The 13,709-nt window shown below is 57.7% G+C and overlaps 1 protein-coding gene across 1 annotated transcript in view; it reads left to right on the top strand.

Annotated features, from left to right (window-relative positions):
• The window catches only part of SLC9A8 (solute carrier family 9 member A8), a 61,600-nt gene that overhangs the window by 46,599 nt on the left and 1,292 nt on the right, over window positions 1-13,709 (top strand). Inside the window, exons 11-15 of the mRNA XM_045833204.1 lie at window positions 5,113-5,229; window positions 7,527-7,609; window positions 10,030-10,141; window positions 10,820-11,040; window positions 13,073-13,219. Coding sequence (XP_045689160.1) covers window positions 5,113-5,229; window positions 7,527-7,609; window positions 10,030-10,141; window positions 10,820-11,040; window positions 13,073-13,219 — 680 coding nt within the window. The remainder of the gene's footprint in view (window positions 1-5,112; window positions 5,230-7,526; window positions 7,610-10,029; window positions 10,142-10,819; window positions 11,041-13,072; window positions 13,220-13,709) is intronic.

Raw genomic sequence — 13,709 nt, 5'->3', positions numbered from 1 at the left:
TTTGTTTTTGTTTTTGTTTTTGTTTTTAACCCCAAGCCAGTTTTCTTGGGAAGTTTCGTCCCACTACCTGCCGCCAACTTTCCTCTCTCACCACCCCTGAGTTGTGGCACTCACACAAACACTACCTGTGAGTCACTTGGCTCTGGCCTCGCTGTTTTACCTGTTTTTCTAAAGTGCTCCCCACCCCGTGAGCTGAACATCAGGTGCCTGGTGGCAGAGATACGTTTCGAACGTCCATTTGGGGTTTGTGGTTAAAACAAGGGGGCATTTTTCTAGCCTGTGCCTCAGAGAAGCAGTGTTTTCTGTTGGTAGGGCTTCCGTTTCCGCGAGGACCTCTGCAGTTCTCACTAGTGGGGCCGGAGACAGCACGTGAGGGCCCAGAGCACACGGCCCCCCTCTGGGCCTTTGGGACACCCGCCGCCCAGTTTCCAGAGGAGGGCAGGTGACCCTGGCGTGCTGTGCGCCTGCGGGAACGGGAAGGCAGCTGTCTCTGTCTCTCCTCCTTCCCCTCCGTGCTCTGCGTTGCCTGACTCTCTCGAAGGGCTGACAGGGAGTGGTTCCGGTGACCACCAAGCAGGGCATTCTTTCCGCCCCAGTCTTCTACCCAAATCCTGTGCTTAGAGCGCAGTGCTTGAGGGCACCGTGCTGACCCGGGTGTGGATCCCAGCCCCACCCCTCCCGGTGGCCATGTACCTCCGAGGGCAGACTTAGCCACTCTGAGCAAACTCACGACCTCGTGTAGCACAAGTGCCACCCTCAGGCTGGTGGCGAGGACGAGAGGGAGCTGCGCAAGTAAGAGTCCTGACAGAGGCCCCAATCGTGGCATCACCAGGGCAACCGTACAGTTCCCCCCTTTTGTCCCAACACGATAAATTAACAGCACCCCCTTTCACTCACAAAAGTGTCCTGGTTTCAACAGCATATTGAACAGTCGCCCTAATTCTTACTTGGAAGCATTAGCTATTCTCAGACTCTTCGTTCCAATTCTATCGATGCAGCCTATTCCGATTTTGCGTGTGAGCCGGTTTGGAGGGCTGCTCTGCCCTCTGGCTCTGAGGGACCACAGATGTGCAGCCCTGCCCCCTGCCAGGGGAGCAGCTCTGGGCTGAGGGAGGGGAACCGGGGCAGAGCCACACTCCGTCGAGGTGAGTCCCAGAGGAGGGGGCTTTCGGGACATGACACTTCCTGTAAAAGCAGGGAACGTGTCGGCCGAAGATGGACTGCGCTGCCGGCACCCGCCGGCCCAGGCCTGCATCCGAGGAATCCCTCCGCGGCGCTGCCCGGGAGAAAAACACTGGGTGCCCGCTCTGTTCTCCGGCGGGGCGGTGGGGGCGGTGGGGGCGGTGGGGGCGGTGGGGGCGGTGGGGGCGGTGGGGGCGGTGAAGTGGGTCTCGGCCCCTCCCACTGCGGCACCCTGTGCAGCCGCCTCAAACGTGGATTCGTCCTGTTTGTCCGGCCACTCCAAAATATATTGTCAAATTTGAAGAAAGTTACTGTTCATTCAGCCGTTCAGTGAGTATTTATCAAAGACCCCCGTGTGCCGAGAACTGCCCTTGGTAATGGGGCTGTGGTAGCGAACAAGACAAGGTGGAGTTCCCGCCTGCAGAAGACAGGCAGTAAGCCAGTGATCTCAGGCAGCGAGAAACGATATGAAGAGGGTAGCGTAGACAGTGGCTTGTAGGAGGCGGCCGCACCGTGAGACGGGTCAGAAGGTCTCCTCCGAGAGGTGGCCGTGGAGCTAAGACCTGGGCGGGTCTGCGCAAGGGTGTTTGGCAGCAGGAGCAGCAGGTGCTGAGGGTGTCAGATGGGTGGGAGGGAGCTAGGCAGGCCCCAGAAAGACCGCGTGGCTGGGGCAGAGGGGCGAGGAGCCGGCCCACAGGGTCCTGTAGGCCCGGGAAGGAGGTGGGAGTCTGCTGCTCGTGCAGAGGCACGTTCGGAGGCCTCAGCAGAAACTGCTGTGCGAGCAGTACCTGCCATGTATCTAGTCGGATCCTGTTTATTAACTTTTTAAAGACAGACACACTTGATAATGGCAGAGTAAAGGAACTGGCAACATGCATGGCACACTGTTAATGGTAGTTAACCTCTAGGGAGGTGGAGATTCTCTTTATACCTCTGAGCCTGGGTGCTTTAGAGCAAAATTAAATAGTTACATTTAGTATTGGGTGATTGACAAAGAAAGCTGACTGTGGTTTGACTCAGCCGTTAGGAGGTACACTGTACTTGACCTGCAGGAAGACAGGGTACGGTGGGACTCGCACCATGCTGCCCTGCTACGTCCGCCTTGTGGACTTGAACCCCTTCTCTCTATTCCTTATTACACTCAGAACGGTGGGTTTAACGGGGACTGGAGATGGAGTTCCTCCCTCCTTCCTCCCTTCCAGGAGGCTGGCCGCTTTGCTCCGCTCTTATTTGCCTCCTTACATGACTTTTCCATCCAAAAGGAATGTGTCGGGAAGTCTTCCCTACGGGGCACTTTCACCCGTAGGAGTGGGCCTGCTCGCGCCATTTCACCCACTAGTGTTTTTACAGCCCGTGCAGGTGGCAGCTGCAGCGGACCAGGGAAGTCTGGGGGGTGGGGAAGTCACCTTCGGCTCAGGGAGAGCGCAGAGGGCAGACACTTGAGCTGTCCCTCAGGCCTTTGCACCCACTGCTGACCTTGACTCTTTCCTTTGGCCCCGAGGACTCAGAGGTGCCCTGACCCCACACTAGCCCTGGGTAAAGGCCAAACAAAGACCCATTTTCATCTGGTCTGATTTCGCCCCCCAGATAGAGCTTGTTTATCTACACACAAAAACTTGAAACACTGGAATTGGTTACAGCATTAAGTTAGCAGATTTCCCATGAGAAACAGGCACCTCGCATCTCTCAGAAAACCAGCAGGGAGGCCGGCCGGCCCGCGGCCCCGTGCACAGGGCCGCCCTCCACCCATTGTGCACGGGCTCGTCTGTGCCTTCTTCGCCCGCGGGCCGCTCGCCCACTCCGTTTTGATCCTGTTGTCTGGCCCTGGCTCTCCGGAGCGGCTGAGTCGTGTCGGGGTCTGTGGGCCGTGACACTGTCTCTGTGGGCAGGACGGCCACGTGGGGAGAAGGCTGTTCGTGTCGCAACTTGAATGGGGCTCAGGCTCCTCTAGGGTGACTTTTCCTTCCAGGTAAGAACCCCCGAGCCTCAGCTGTGCTCGTGAATGGGTAACCCTTCTCAAACCGGGCTGGTGAGGCTACGCCCCTTGAAAGCCAGGAAGCCAGCCCCTTTCCGCAGTGGCCTGCTCCGCACAAGGCCAAGTGCATGACCGCAGAAGTCTGTCCTGCCCTGTTCTCCTCCCGTCTCCACTGAGTTCCAGGCCCAGGATCTGTCTCTCCGCCGACTCCCTTTGCTTTGCTTCTTGATGGTTTACGGAAGGGTCAGCTCTCCAGGTGGTCGGTCACCTGCAGGATCATACAGGACAGCCACCAGAGGTTGGTTGTCGTGTGCGTGGTTTTTACCTCGGAACGCAGTGGTTCCGACTGGCTCCTGAGCTACAGGGGCTCCTCAGTGCTCTGCAGGAGCAAGTACAGGCGCCTCCTGCCCACTGCTTCCCCTTCTCCCATCTTGTCGGGCGTGGCTCGTGGGCAGGCAGCGTTGCTGGAATGTCCCTGTCCAGCCTCCTCCGTAGGGGAAAGTGAAAGAGCAGAGAACGTGCTGTTTGCTAAGAGGGCCAGGAGATAAAATGTCCCGGCTTTTGCCGTCACTCGGGCCAGCACGTGCCCGTTGGGCCAGAGGGTAGGGTCTTCCTGTGTCTTGTAGGGTACTGGGTATACGGGAAGCTCAGCCATTGAAATGTCTCTGATGCGGTTCTGTGAATGTTCACCCTTTCATAAGTGTAAAAGTTCACGATTAATCCACATTTCTACAAAACAACAGAAGGAATAAAAATTTTGCTTATAAAGTCTGACTTGCAGTTCATATATATTTACTTATTTAGCAACTTTATGAAAATGTCGGCTTCCTTCCACGGAATAGAGACCCTAGCTAGGGAGACTCAGAGAGGAGACCTGTGTAAAGTGCTTCAGCCGTGATGGGGGCAGCGGCCCAACGTGGAGACTTAAAACGTTGGTAAACAAGCCCTGGCTGGTGTGGCTCAGTGGACTGAGCGCGGGCTGTGAACCAAAGGGTTACAGGTTCGATTCCCAGTCAGGGCACAGGCCTGGGCTGCAGGCCAGGTCCCTAGTAGGGGGCCTATGAGAGGCAACCACACATTGATGTTTCTCTCTCTCTTCCCCTCTCTCTAAAATGAAATAAGTAAATAATTTTTTAAATGTTAGTAAACAGCAGAAGCTGTGGACTCTCATGGAGGGCTTTATGGAAGAGGCACTGTGTGTTATAACGCATCTGTCTATATTGTAAGAGTATTTCATGGTGGTTATAGAGGAACTCAAAATCAAGGACAGTGTTACAAAGCAAATTAAAATCTACCCAGATTCTTACGCTCTCCTTCTGCCCCTCCTTCTGTCCGTGGACGGCAGTGACGGCCCACGCCTGTCCTGTGATGGGCACTCTGCATGGCTGGTCCTCATTGCTCTCCTAACAGTTCACGAGTAGGTGCTGCTGCTCCTACTGCCCAGATGAGAAAACCAGCACTCTTGCCACCCTGCCCTGGCCCTGGCCAGTGTGGCTCAGTGGACTGAGCACCAGCCTGTGCGCCAAAAGGTCACTGGTTCGATTCCCAGTCAGGGGACGTGCCTGGGTTGCGGGCCAGGTCCCCAGCTGGGGGGCAAGGCAACCAACCCACATTTCTCTCACACACTGATGCTTCTTCCCTTCTCTTTCACTCTTCCTCCCCACTCTCTGGAAATAAATAAAATCTTAAAAAAAAGTGAAAACAGGCTTGGTGGGGGGCCGGGGGGATCTCGGCCCGAGGTCTGCCCGCTGGCGATGAGGCCGCCAGACAGAAGGGCCCACGGCATTTCTCTGCAGCCTCCGGGAGGCCTCAGGGAGTGCGATCTTTTTTCCTTTCTCTTAGAACACCTGCCTCTGTGGGCTCCAGGGACCTGCAGGAAGTGGGACGTGCCGCTTGTGAGCCACGCGGTAGGTGCCTTTCTGCCCATGTCACTCGGCCCCTCTGTCCCTCTCCAGGCATCATGGCCATCCTGTTCTCGGGCATCGTGATGTCCCACTACACGCACCACAACCTGTCCCCGGTCACCCAGATCCTCATGCAGCAAACCCTGCGGACCGTGGCCTTCCTGTGCGGTGAGTGCCGCTGCGCCGCGCTCGGGCGGGGCCTGCCCGGAGCTGCTCGTCCGTCCCGCCCTGTTTCAGGGCCAAGGGTCTTCCTGGCAGAAGAGGCAGCAGGGACCCCTCAGAGCCACAGGGACCCCTCAGAGCCACAGGGACCCCTCAGAGCCAGAAGGCACGCCTCCTTATCTGTTCATAGTTGCTCCGGCTTTTCAATTCCACAACATAAACCGAATGCCTAACAAACGGAACACTTGATGCATGCCATTTTAAAACCAAAAATAATGAGAACTACTAATTATGAACATTTGAGACTCATGCATTTTAATGTGTTAAAGTGGCATCTCCAAAAACGTTTTCCTTTGGCACTGGTACTGATGCGAGTTAGGGGAATAAAGACTCCACAGTCAAAACGAGAGTTTGGGAAGTCTTGGGGTAAGTAAAGTTTAACAAGTTCTGCACTGCAAGACTTGGCAGCTAGCGTGCATTGTGAATTTCTGAGAGAGAAGTGCAGTCACAGCTTTTCCCACACCTGTCCACAGGACCCTTGAGAGACAACTTGGGGAGGTATTGCTGTTGAGCTGGGGTACACCAGGATGGCCCCCCTACACACACCACCCCACACACGTACCTCCTCCCCAGCTTACTCCTGGGTGTGAAGGAACCACGCACGCTGTCCCTTCACACTGGTGCCCAGTGTCTGTGCACTGGCCACCACCGTCAGCGTCTCCCCTGGTACTGCGGCGGGGCTTGTCTCACTCGGAAGCGTGAGCTGCAGCTGTCACACGTGGGGGGGGCAGGGGCAGGCTGCCCAGCGCCCTCATTCCCTGGGGGAGGGGCGCACACGTCAGATGACTCGCCCGCAGCCGCAGGGCTCAGACGTGACTCCGAAGCCCAGTCTGTCTCTGCCGGTCCAGTCGGCATTTTTCCCCAGTGCACCCCTCTGTCACCGCTAGTGGCTCTGGCCCTGGCTCTCCCAGGTAAAGGGCGCCAGGCAAAATGTCCATCAGTTTCTGCTCGGTACCCGAGAGATCCGTGCATTTTAGGTTTGATAACACCCACTTCCGACACAGGTGTGTGGAAAACAGGCGTGCTGGTGGCATGTGTGCTGATGCCATCCCTGTGGGGAGTCTGGGTCTGCGGCAGGTCTGAGCTTACAAGGCTCGTGCCCTTTGACCCACAGTTCTGCCACCAGGAATGTCGCCTGTGCAGAATTACCTTTACTGTTGTTTGTAGTATTAGAAGTAGGAACAGTTGAAATAAGCAATGAGAAAGGATTCATTGAATTAGCCATGACTTCCCAAACAGGGTGGGGAAAGGTAGGTGTACAGTTGTTCACACGGAACTAATGCAGTTATAACTAATAATACTACAAGAATAAACTGCCCTGCGTAAACCTACTTTTGCCTACAGGAGTTATGCTGCCAAAGAAAAGCACAACATAGATCTCAGTGTGTTCTAAATGAGCTGATTTGGAAAGATCACAAAAAATATTTAATGGATCAGAAGAAAATTCAAGAAGGATAGGGGTGGATCTACTGTCCAGCTTGTGGCTGGTTTTAAAAATATACACATTTTAGGAAAAAAACAGGGCCGAAATGCTTTTAAAGCAGCCTCACTGTTTTATGATGTTCAACTATTTAAAAATGGCCTTTTCTGCCCGGCTACGAGGCTGGCTGGGGGACGTCACAGTTTAAGCGGGGACCTGGTGCTGGAAACGTGCAAGGTGCCTTTCCTTAAGACACACCTCCACTGCTTGTACAGCAAGCGTACACGTTGGGCTCGGACTTGTGGAGTGAAGCCGGGGGCCAGAAATGCGTCTCTCCCTGCAAACCCCGCAGGGGTGCGCCATCTCCTAAACCTGCGGTGGCATTAAGTGTGTGGGGTCCAGCATTTGGCTCGGCCCGCTCCGCCCAGGAAGACAGCAGAGGGCCCTTTCGTACTAGTCACTCGGCCCCTGCAGCCCTGGCCCTGACCCCTTGCCACTTGGCCAGCAGTCGGGATCCTTGCTAATGGGCGTTCGGCAAGTGGACCGAGGGCTAATTTGCTCATGAGTACTCCGCAGCTGCCTCCTTCAGTTGGGAGGTTCTGAGGAGCAAGCCCGTGTCGTTTGTGTGACAGAGAAGGGGAGAGAATCGCAGGACAAGCTTCCCCAGGCATCGGTTGCAGGATGTCCCAGAAAATGAGCCCAGTGTTAACGCTGGGTCCTGACTGACGCGTGAACACCTGCTTGCTTGCTTGCTTGCTTGCAGTTTAGTCTGTGCTGGAAGAAATAGTCGGGGCTGAATAATCCATTCTTTGGTTTGTTTCAGAAACATGTGTGTTTGCGTTTCTTGGCCTGTCCATTTTTAGTTTCCCTCACAAGTTTGAAATTTCCTTTGTCGTCTGGTGCATAGTAAGTATTTTCCTCGTTTTTATTTAATTACTTATTCACAGCTCAGTAACCACATGTTCCAGATTCATTTATGTAACTGTTAGCTCTTTGAAGTCAACAGCTACATAGACACGCTTTTGTTTAAGGTTTCTTTTGTTAAAAAATCATAAACATACAGTAAAGGGGTGGAACTCAATGAATGAATATCCTCAGAAAAGGGTTTTGGTTTCTTTCAAAAGTTTAAATGGCCTTGAATGTTACAGGCTTCTTTTAAAAGTACAAGCTTATGAATTTTTATGGTAGGTGATGAAAGCAGATTTTGGAACTGAATATGGATTTGAGCAAACCATGTAACAACATATGCATAGAAAAAAGAAAATATGTAAAGAAAATCTAGCCAAGTGTTCGAAGTGCTTATAGAACTGGGGATGATTCCTTTTCTTTTCTGTGTTTTCCGGGTAGCTTATAGGGCATGCATTTCTCACGGCGGCTCCCCCAGGCGTGTCCATGCAGAAGCATGGCCTTGGACACGTGTGTCCAGTAAGGATACCAGCTCCTTCCTTGTGCCCCTGGAGCGCCACCCAGGGGACTCATCCCAGGTGCCGCCCGCTCGCCATCAGGAAGGCTCAGGAAACTGTTCTGATCGCTCTGGGGGTGGCAGGAGGAGACGAATTAAAATGTGCCTCTAAAAAAGGAAAGTAGAAGCTTAATCGTTTGCAGCAGAATCAGATCCTTGTGGGGAAAAGAACAGTTTGGCATCTGAGAGAAAGGCCCAGCTCCCCCAGGCATCCGATCCGAGTGCCGTGAGTGGCTCCTGACCCGTTGGGATGAGCCTGGTGTGCCCAGGTCGGCCCCCTGTGCTCTGCATCTCCGTGGGCCCTCCTGCAGATCCATCCTCCATCCCCGACTCGATCTCTGTCGTCTTTTTAGGTCCTATGGTAATAAGGCGCATAAGAAGTCTACTTCACTATTGTTGAATTACCGTAATTCACCCTCAGTCAACTGTTACTACAAGCCCCATGTCATGAGCATGGCTCTTGGGAGGCGAACCTGTTACTGCACATGGTCGCCTGCAGGGGGGCACGCCCGGAGGCCTGCCCGTCCGGCGTGCAGGGAGCCCGAGCCCCAGAGGAGATGAGGAGCCCTCAGGAAAAACCTGGTTCTCCTGGCCACCTGGGTGCTCACACCTCTCAGTCAGCAAGAGTGTGTGGCTTCTGTCACTGGTGTCCTCCGAATTCGGGCTCCAGGACAAGGGGACAGCAGCAGGGCTTTTCAGAAAGTATACGAGTCTTTAGGGTGGGCACTGGGGCTAGGGGCCCTTTGGGTCAAACCCGAAACATGAGTGTGGGGACGGAGGACGGGTGCCGGTGGGTGAAGCCCAGAGGAGGCCGTGTGGGCCGTGGGCTGGGAGGGGCGGCAGGAGCGACGGGGGCCTGGAGCGGTGACTCGGTTTGGGCCAGTCACCTGACCCCTCCGTGTCTCCCTTTCCTTGCCCCTAAAATGGAGACAGTGCCCCCTGCTTCGTAAGACCATTGCAGGGATCTAAATTTAATAAGATAACGCGTAGAAAACGCTCAGCACATTGTCTGGCATACCAACGTGAGGTGATTGGGAGCCATCATCAACTTGGCCATCCGAGGCACACGCTCCGAGGCCCCCTCAGTTCGTGCTGGTGGGAAGGAGGAGCTTAGAGCCTGCGTTGTGTACATGTATATTATTATCCTTTTCGAGACTGAAAAAATGGAAGCAAATTCATAAGTAGATCTAAGCACCCACTTAGAGAAGATTTAAACTACACAAAGCTGTATTTTACGAAGACAAACATGCTTTTGGAGATGGTCAGCAACCAGAAGCCACGGCAAGCAGCTGGCCGGGTTGTGCGGCCTCCTTTTAGAACCGGCGGACGCGCCCCTCTGGCTCAGGGAGCAGTGTTCGTTCGTGCGCATGGGCCGGCCCTTCCCAGCCTCTCCTCCTTCCCGGAGGCGCGGGACCCCTGGAGAGGCAGGAGCACCCCGTCTGTCCCTGCAGAGCTAGCCCTTCGGGAGCCACGAGCACAGCCCCGTGCCCTGGCGGGGCGCCTGTGGAGGAGTTAGACTGCCCTTCAGTTACCCTCCGGGTGCGTCCGCGTGGCTTCTTGGCATTCAGTTCTGTCCTGCTGTCACCACTGAAGCCAGCGCCGACACCTCGTTAGCCCTCTCCCCCTGACTGCTGAGATGCAGTGTACAAACTTCACCTTTTCCCAGGCACGCAGACACCAGGCAAGGAGGATAGATAGCGCCCCCAGCCGGGTTTCTGAGTAGTGGGTGTTATTCACGCCTGTTAAAACCGAGGGGGGCACTCTACTCACAGTGGGTGGGCTACAAGGCCTGTGTGGGCTGCAACGAGCGTCAACGTGAAGCACCAGGACCTTGCGTCTAAGGCGTGTTCGTTGCTGTTAACAGGTGCTCGTGCTGTTCGGCAGAGCGGTGAACATTTTCCCTCTCTCCTACCTTCTGAACTTCTTCCGGGATCATAAAATCACCCCGAAGATGATGTTCATCATGTGGTTCAGCGGTGAGTCCAGCCTCCAACGAACCGTGGAGGGAAGATGCCTCTCGCGAAGGCGCACACCGTGTAGAGGGCGCGTGTGGTCGGCGCCCTTTTTCTTGTGCCTCGTGAGCCAGAAGTCACTCGGGGCCCCGAGCCTGTCGGTGCTGCCAGGAGCTGCGCAGCAGGGGGCACTGCGCACACCACTCTGGGTGCTACTGCCTGTAGGCTGGGTGGCCGTGGGGGGCGTAGTCTCTGGGTCTCGTGAGTGGATTGTGGAGAGTAACAGGACCTGGTTTACAGTTTCCTGTGAAGAACAAACGCGCCGAGGGTGCAGAGCACTCAGCACAGGGCCGGCCCACGCACAGGGAGGGCCCGGTCTGCGTGCACTAGCCCTCGTGTTTCTAGATGTCAGCGTCGGGCTGGATAAATACGTGCGCATGCTGCGCTTCCCAGCCTGCACGGGGCAGCTCACTTGATCTGCGCGGCCATGCAGTGAAGTGGGAGCAGAGGGGAGCATGCCCCCGGGCCCCACCTCTCCGCAGCCTGCTTCTCTCCCACCCCAGAGCCTCACGGCATGCCTGTGCTCTCCAGCCAGCGCGGTGGGGTAGGGTGTTCGGCTGGCCATGACAGTCCCCGGGTCCCCAGGGAACCGGGCCAGGGCGCCGCCGCCCTCTCCCCTCACGCCCTCTGCTGTCCCCCCAGGCCTGCGGGGCGCCATCCCCTATGCCCTGAGCCTGCACCTGGACCTGGAGCCCATGGAGAAGCGGCAGCTCATCGGCACCACCACGATCATCATCGTGCTCTTCACCATCCTGCTGCTGGGCGGCAGCACCATGCCCCTCATCCGCCTCATGGACATCGAGGACGCCAAGGCGCGTCGCCGGAACAGGAAGGACGTCAACCTCAGCAAGACCGAGAAGATGGTCAGTGCTCGCTGGGCCCGGGCCGGGGCGGGCGGGCGGAGGGCTGTTGCCCACTGACTGCCAGGAAATGGGGAAACGAGACACAATTTGAGGATGCTCGGCGCCTTCGCACGCACAGGTGCAGCCGCCCAACCCGACGAGGAGGTCGGACCGAGGTTCTGAATCGTGGCTCTTAGGGTGGCTTGTCTGCCAGCCCTGTGGTCTGGTGACGCCACGGAGGTCGTGGGCAGGGGGCGTGGGCCTGTATCGGGCTCTCCCAGCAGCACTCCTCCCCTGCCAGAGACCACCCCGCCCCACCAGTGCCGGATACTGGAAGGTTTCAACACCACATGATTCCCAGCACTCACCGGGAGCCTCCTGTGGGCCCTGAGGGGGGGAAGGTGGCTTTGAGGGCCACGAGAGGTGCTTCATGCTGAAGCCAGTCAAGGGCCTGACTAGGGACTGGGGTGCCCCCCTCTGCCTCCTCCGAGCCACCCCCCTGCCTGTAGCTGCGCCTGCCGGCGGGCCGCCCCTCCCGAGTTGGCTGTGCTCGGGCCTTCCCTGCCCCGTGTGCCCCCCTCAGGCCCCGTGTGCCGGGCTGGACTCTGACAGGAGCAGAGGCCACCCAGGCCTCTCCCGCCTTTCTGCACCAGCTCCCCCACTCCCCCCACACAGGAATTCCCATAAATGCATCTTCTTCTGGTTGCCTCAGTAACTTCGGTCACGGGTGGCACAGAAATCCTCAGCCAGGAGACAGGGCACAGGGAGGTGCTGCAGGGCACACGGGAAGCCCGGTCTGGGCTGCGCTGCTGGAACAAACCCTTCAGAGGACCCGGTGCCGGGCTGCCTCCCTCCCTCCCTCCCTCCCTCCCTCCCAGCAGCCCTTCCCCCACCCCCGCCCACCCACCTCCATTTCACCAAAAGCTCTAGTGTGGGTCCGAAACCCGTCAGTGGGTGTCAGAATCGGTGCAGGTCTCTGGAGTCCTACAGGTCCAGGGTGGGGCCGGAAAGAACGTGCACACCTAACAGGCTGCCAGGCGCTGATGCTGCAGCCACGCTCGGGGAACCAACACCACCCCGTGCCCCGCCCGCCCCCGCCCCCGCCTCGAGCAGAGGCAGGACCTTTGCTCCTCGGAAGCACCGGCCGTTCAGGGAGTGTCCTGTGGCGCAGGCACAGTGCTCGGGTGTCCTCGGACTGTGGCAGGTCGCCTGGGGACCCGCAGGAAGCAGAGGCTCCTGCCATGCCCCTCGCACAGGTGCGAGCACCGAGGCACAGAGAGGCCCCGTCGCAGAGCCGAGGTCACACGGAGTCCAGAGCCTTCACTCTTCACGGTCCACGGGAGGTCCCCAGCGTGGGCTCCTGGGCCAGCAGCGTCACAAGGAACTTGTTAGGAATGCACATGCTTGGGCCCCGGCCCAGACGCCCTGAGTCAGGGATTCTGCAAGTGGGCCCAGCGTTCTGGGGGCTCACAAGCCTGTGAACCGGCCCAGGCCCAGCCAGCAGACTGTGGCTGCGGAGCAGCTCCCGCAGCAGAGCAGCGCACCCGAGTTCGGTCATGAGGCCAGCAGGCTGCAGAGGCCGGGGGCCGGGCCGAGCTGGTCCAGTGAGCGTGAGGCTCACTCGCCGTCCAGGCCTGCTGTGCCCTGTGCTGGCGATCTCGTCATTCCTCCGTGGTTCCCGCCTGGATGGTCTGTGTGTCTCCGCTCCCCCCACTGCCCTCTCCAACCACTCCCCGGCACTGACCTGCAAAGGAAGGAAGTCTCCTGGAAGCTTACAGACCAAGCCCAGCGTCGGCCCAGAACTTCCGATTTGTTCCCAGCTCTGGTTTATTCCTGGGCATCCGTCCTGTTTTTACAAGCCTTCCTGCCTCCCTGCAGGCTCCCGGGAAGCCCCCTGCTGCCCACAGACGCACTGCACGGATTCGGAAGTGCAGGCGGGGCTGGGGACACGGGCAGGTGGCCGGGGTGAAGGGCTGCTAGGTGGGCTGGGTGGCGCGGGCTGCCAGGGAGACGCCAGCCCATCTGCCGGCCTCACCCGCCCGCCTCCCCGCAGGGCAACACCGTGGAGTCCGAGCACCTGTCTGAGCTCACTGAGGAGGAGTATGAAGCCCACTACATCAGGCGGCAGGACCTCAAAGGCTTCCTGTGGCTGGACGCCAAGTACCTGAACCCCTTCTTCACACGTCGGCTGACCCAGGAGGTGGGACACAGGCCAGCGCCGCACGGCTGGGGGTCCCTTGCCTTCCTCCCTCAGAACCGGCACTGGCCACGGGGGACAGGGAGGCAGGGCTCACGTGCTGCGCTGGGGAGGGGAGGCTGGGCCGCCGCCCCCGCTTGGCTCTCCTTCCCAGGATCGCATCTGCTGTTTTTCCTTCGCTGCCGGATTTAGTGCCGGTTTAATAATAGACTTGTTAACAGTTTGCTTTTCCTGGATGATAGACTCGGGACATTGATCAGCTACCGAATCTGAGCTGAGGAGTTTCAGACTCTCCAGGGCCGCAGGCAGGGGCCCAAGGCTCAGGCGCTCGTTCCATCGTCCGGGCACCGCTGGCCTCTGGGTGGCAGACCGGGTGGGGGCAGTCTCAGGGGCCAGCTCGGGCCTGCTTTGCCGACCAGTCACCCTGCCTTCTGCGGGCCTTTGGGTTGGGGGGGGTGCTCTTCTGGCTGCCGCCCCCCATTTCCCACTGGCG

This window comes from Phyllostomus hastatus, unplaced genomic scaffold (assembly GCF_019186645.2).
Source record: "Phyllostomus hastatus isolate PE091 unplaced genomic scaffold, TTU_PhHast_1.1 phas_contig_17, whole genome shotgun sequence".
NCBI lineage: Eukaryota > Metazoa > Chordata > Mammalia > Chiroptera > Phyllostomidae > Phyllostomus > Phyllostomus hastatus.
Note: the sequence above shows the minus strand (reverse complement) of the source record. Positions and strands in the feature narration are given on the sequence as shown.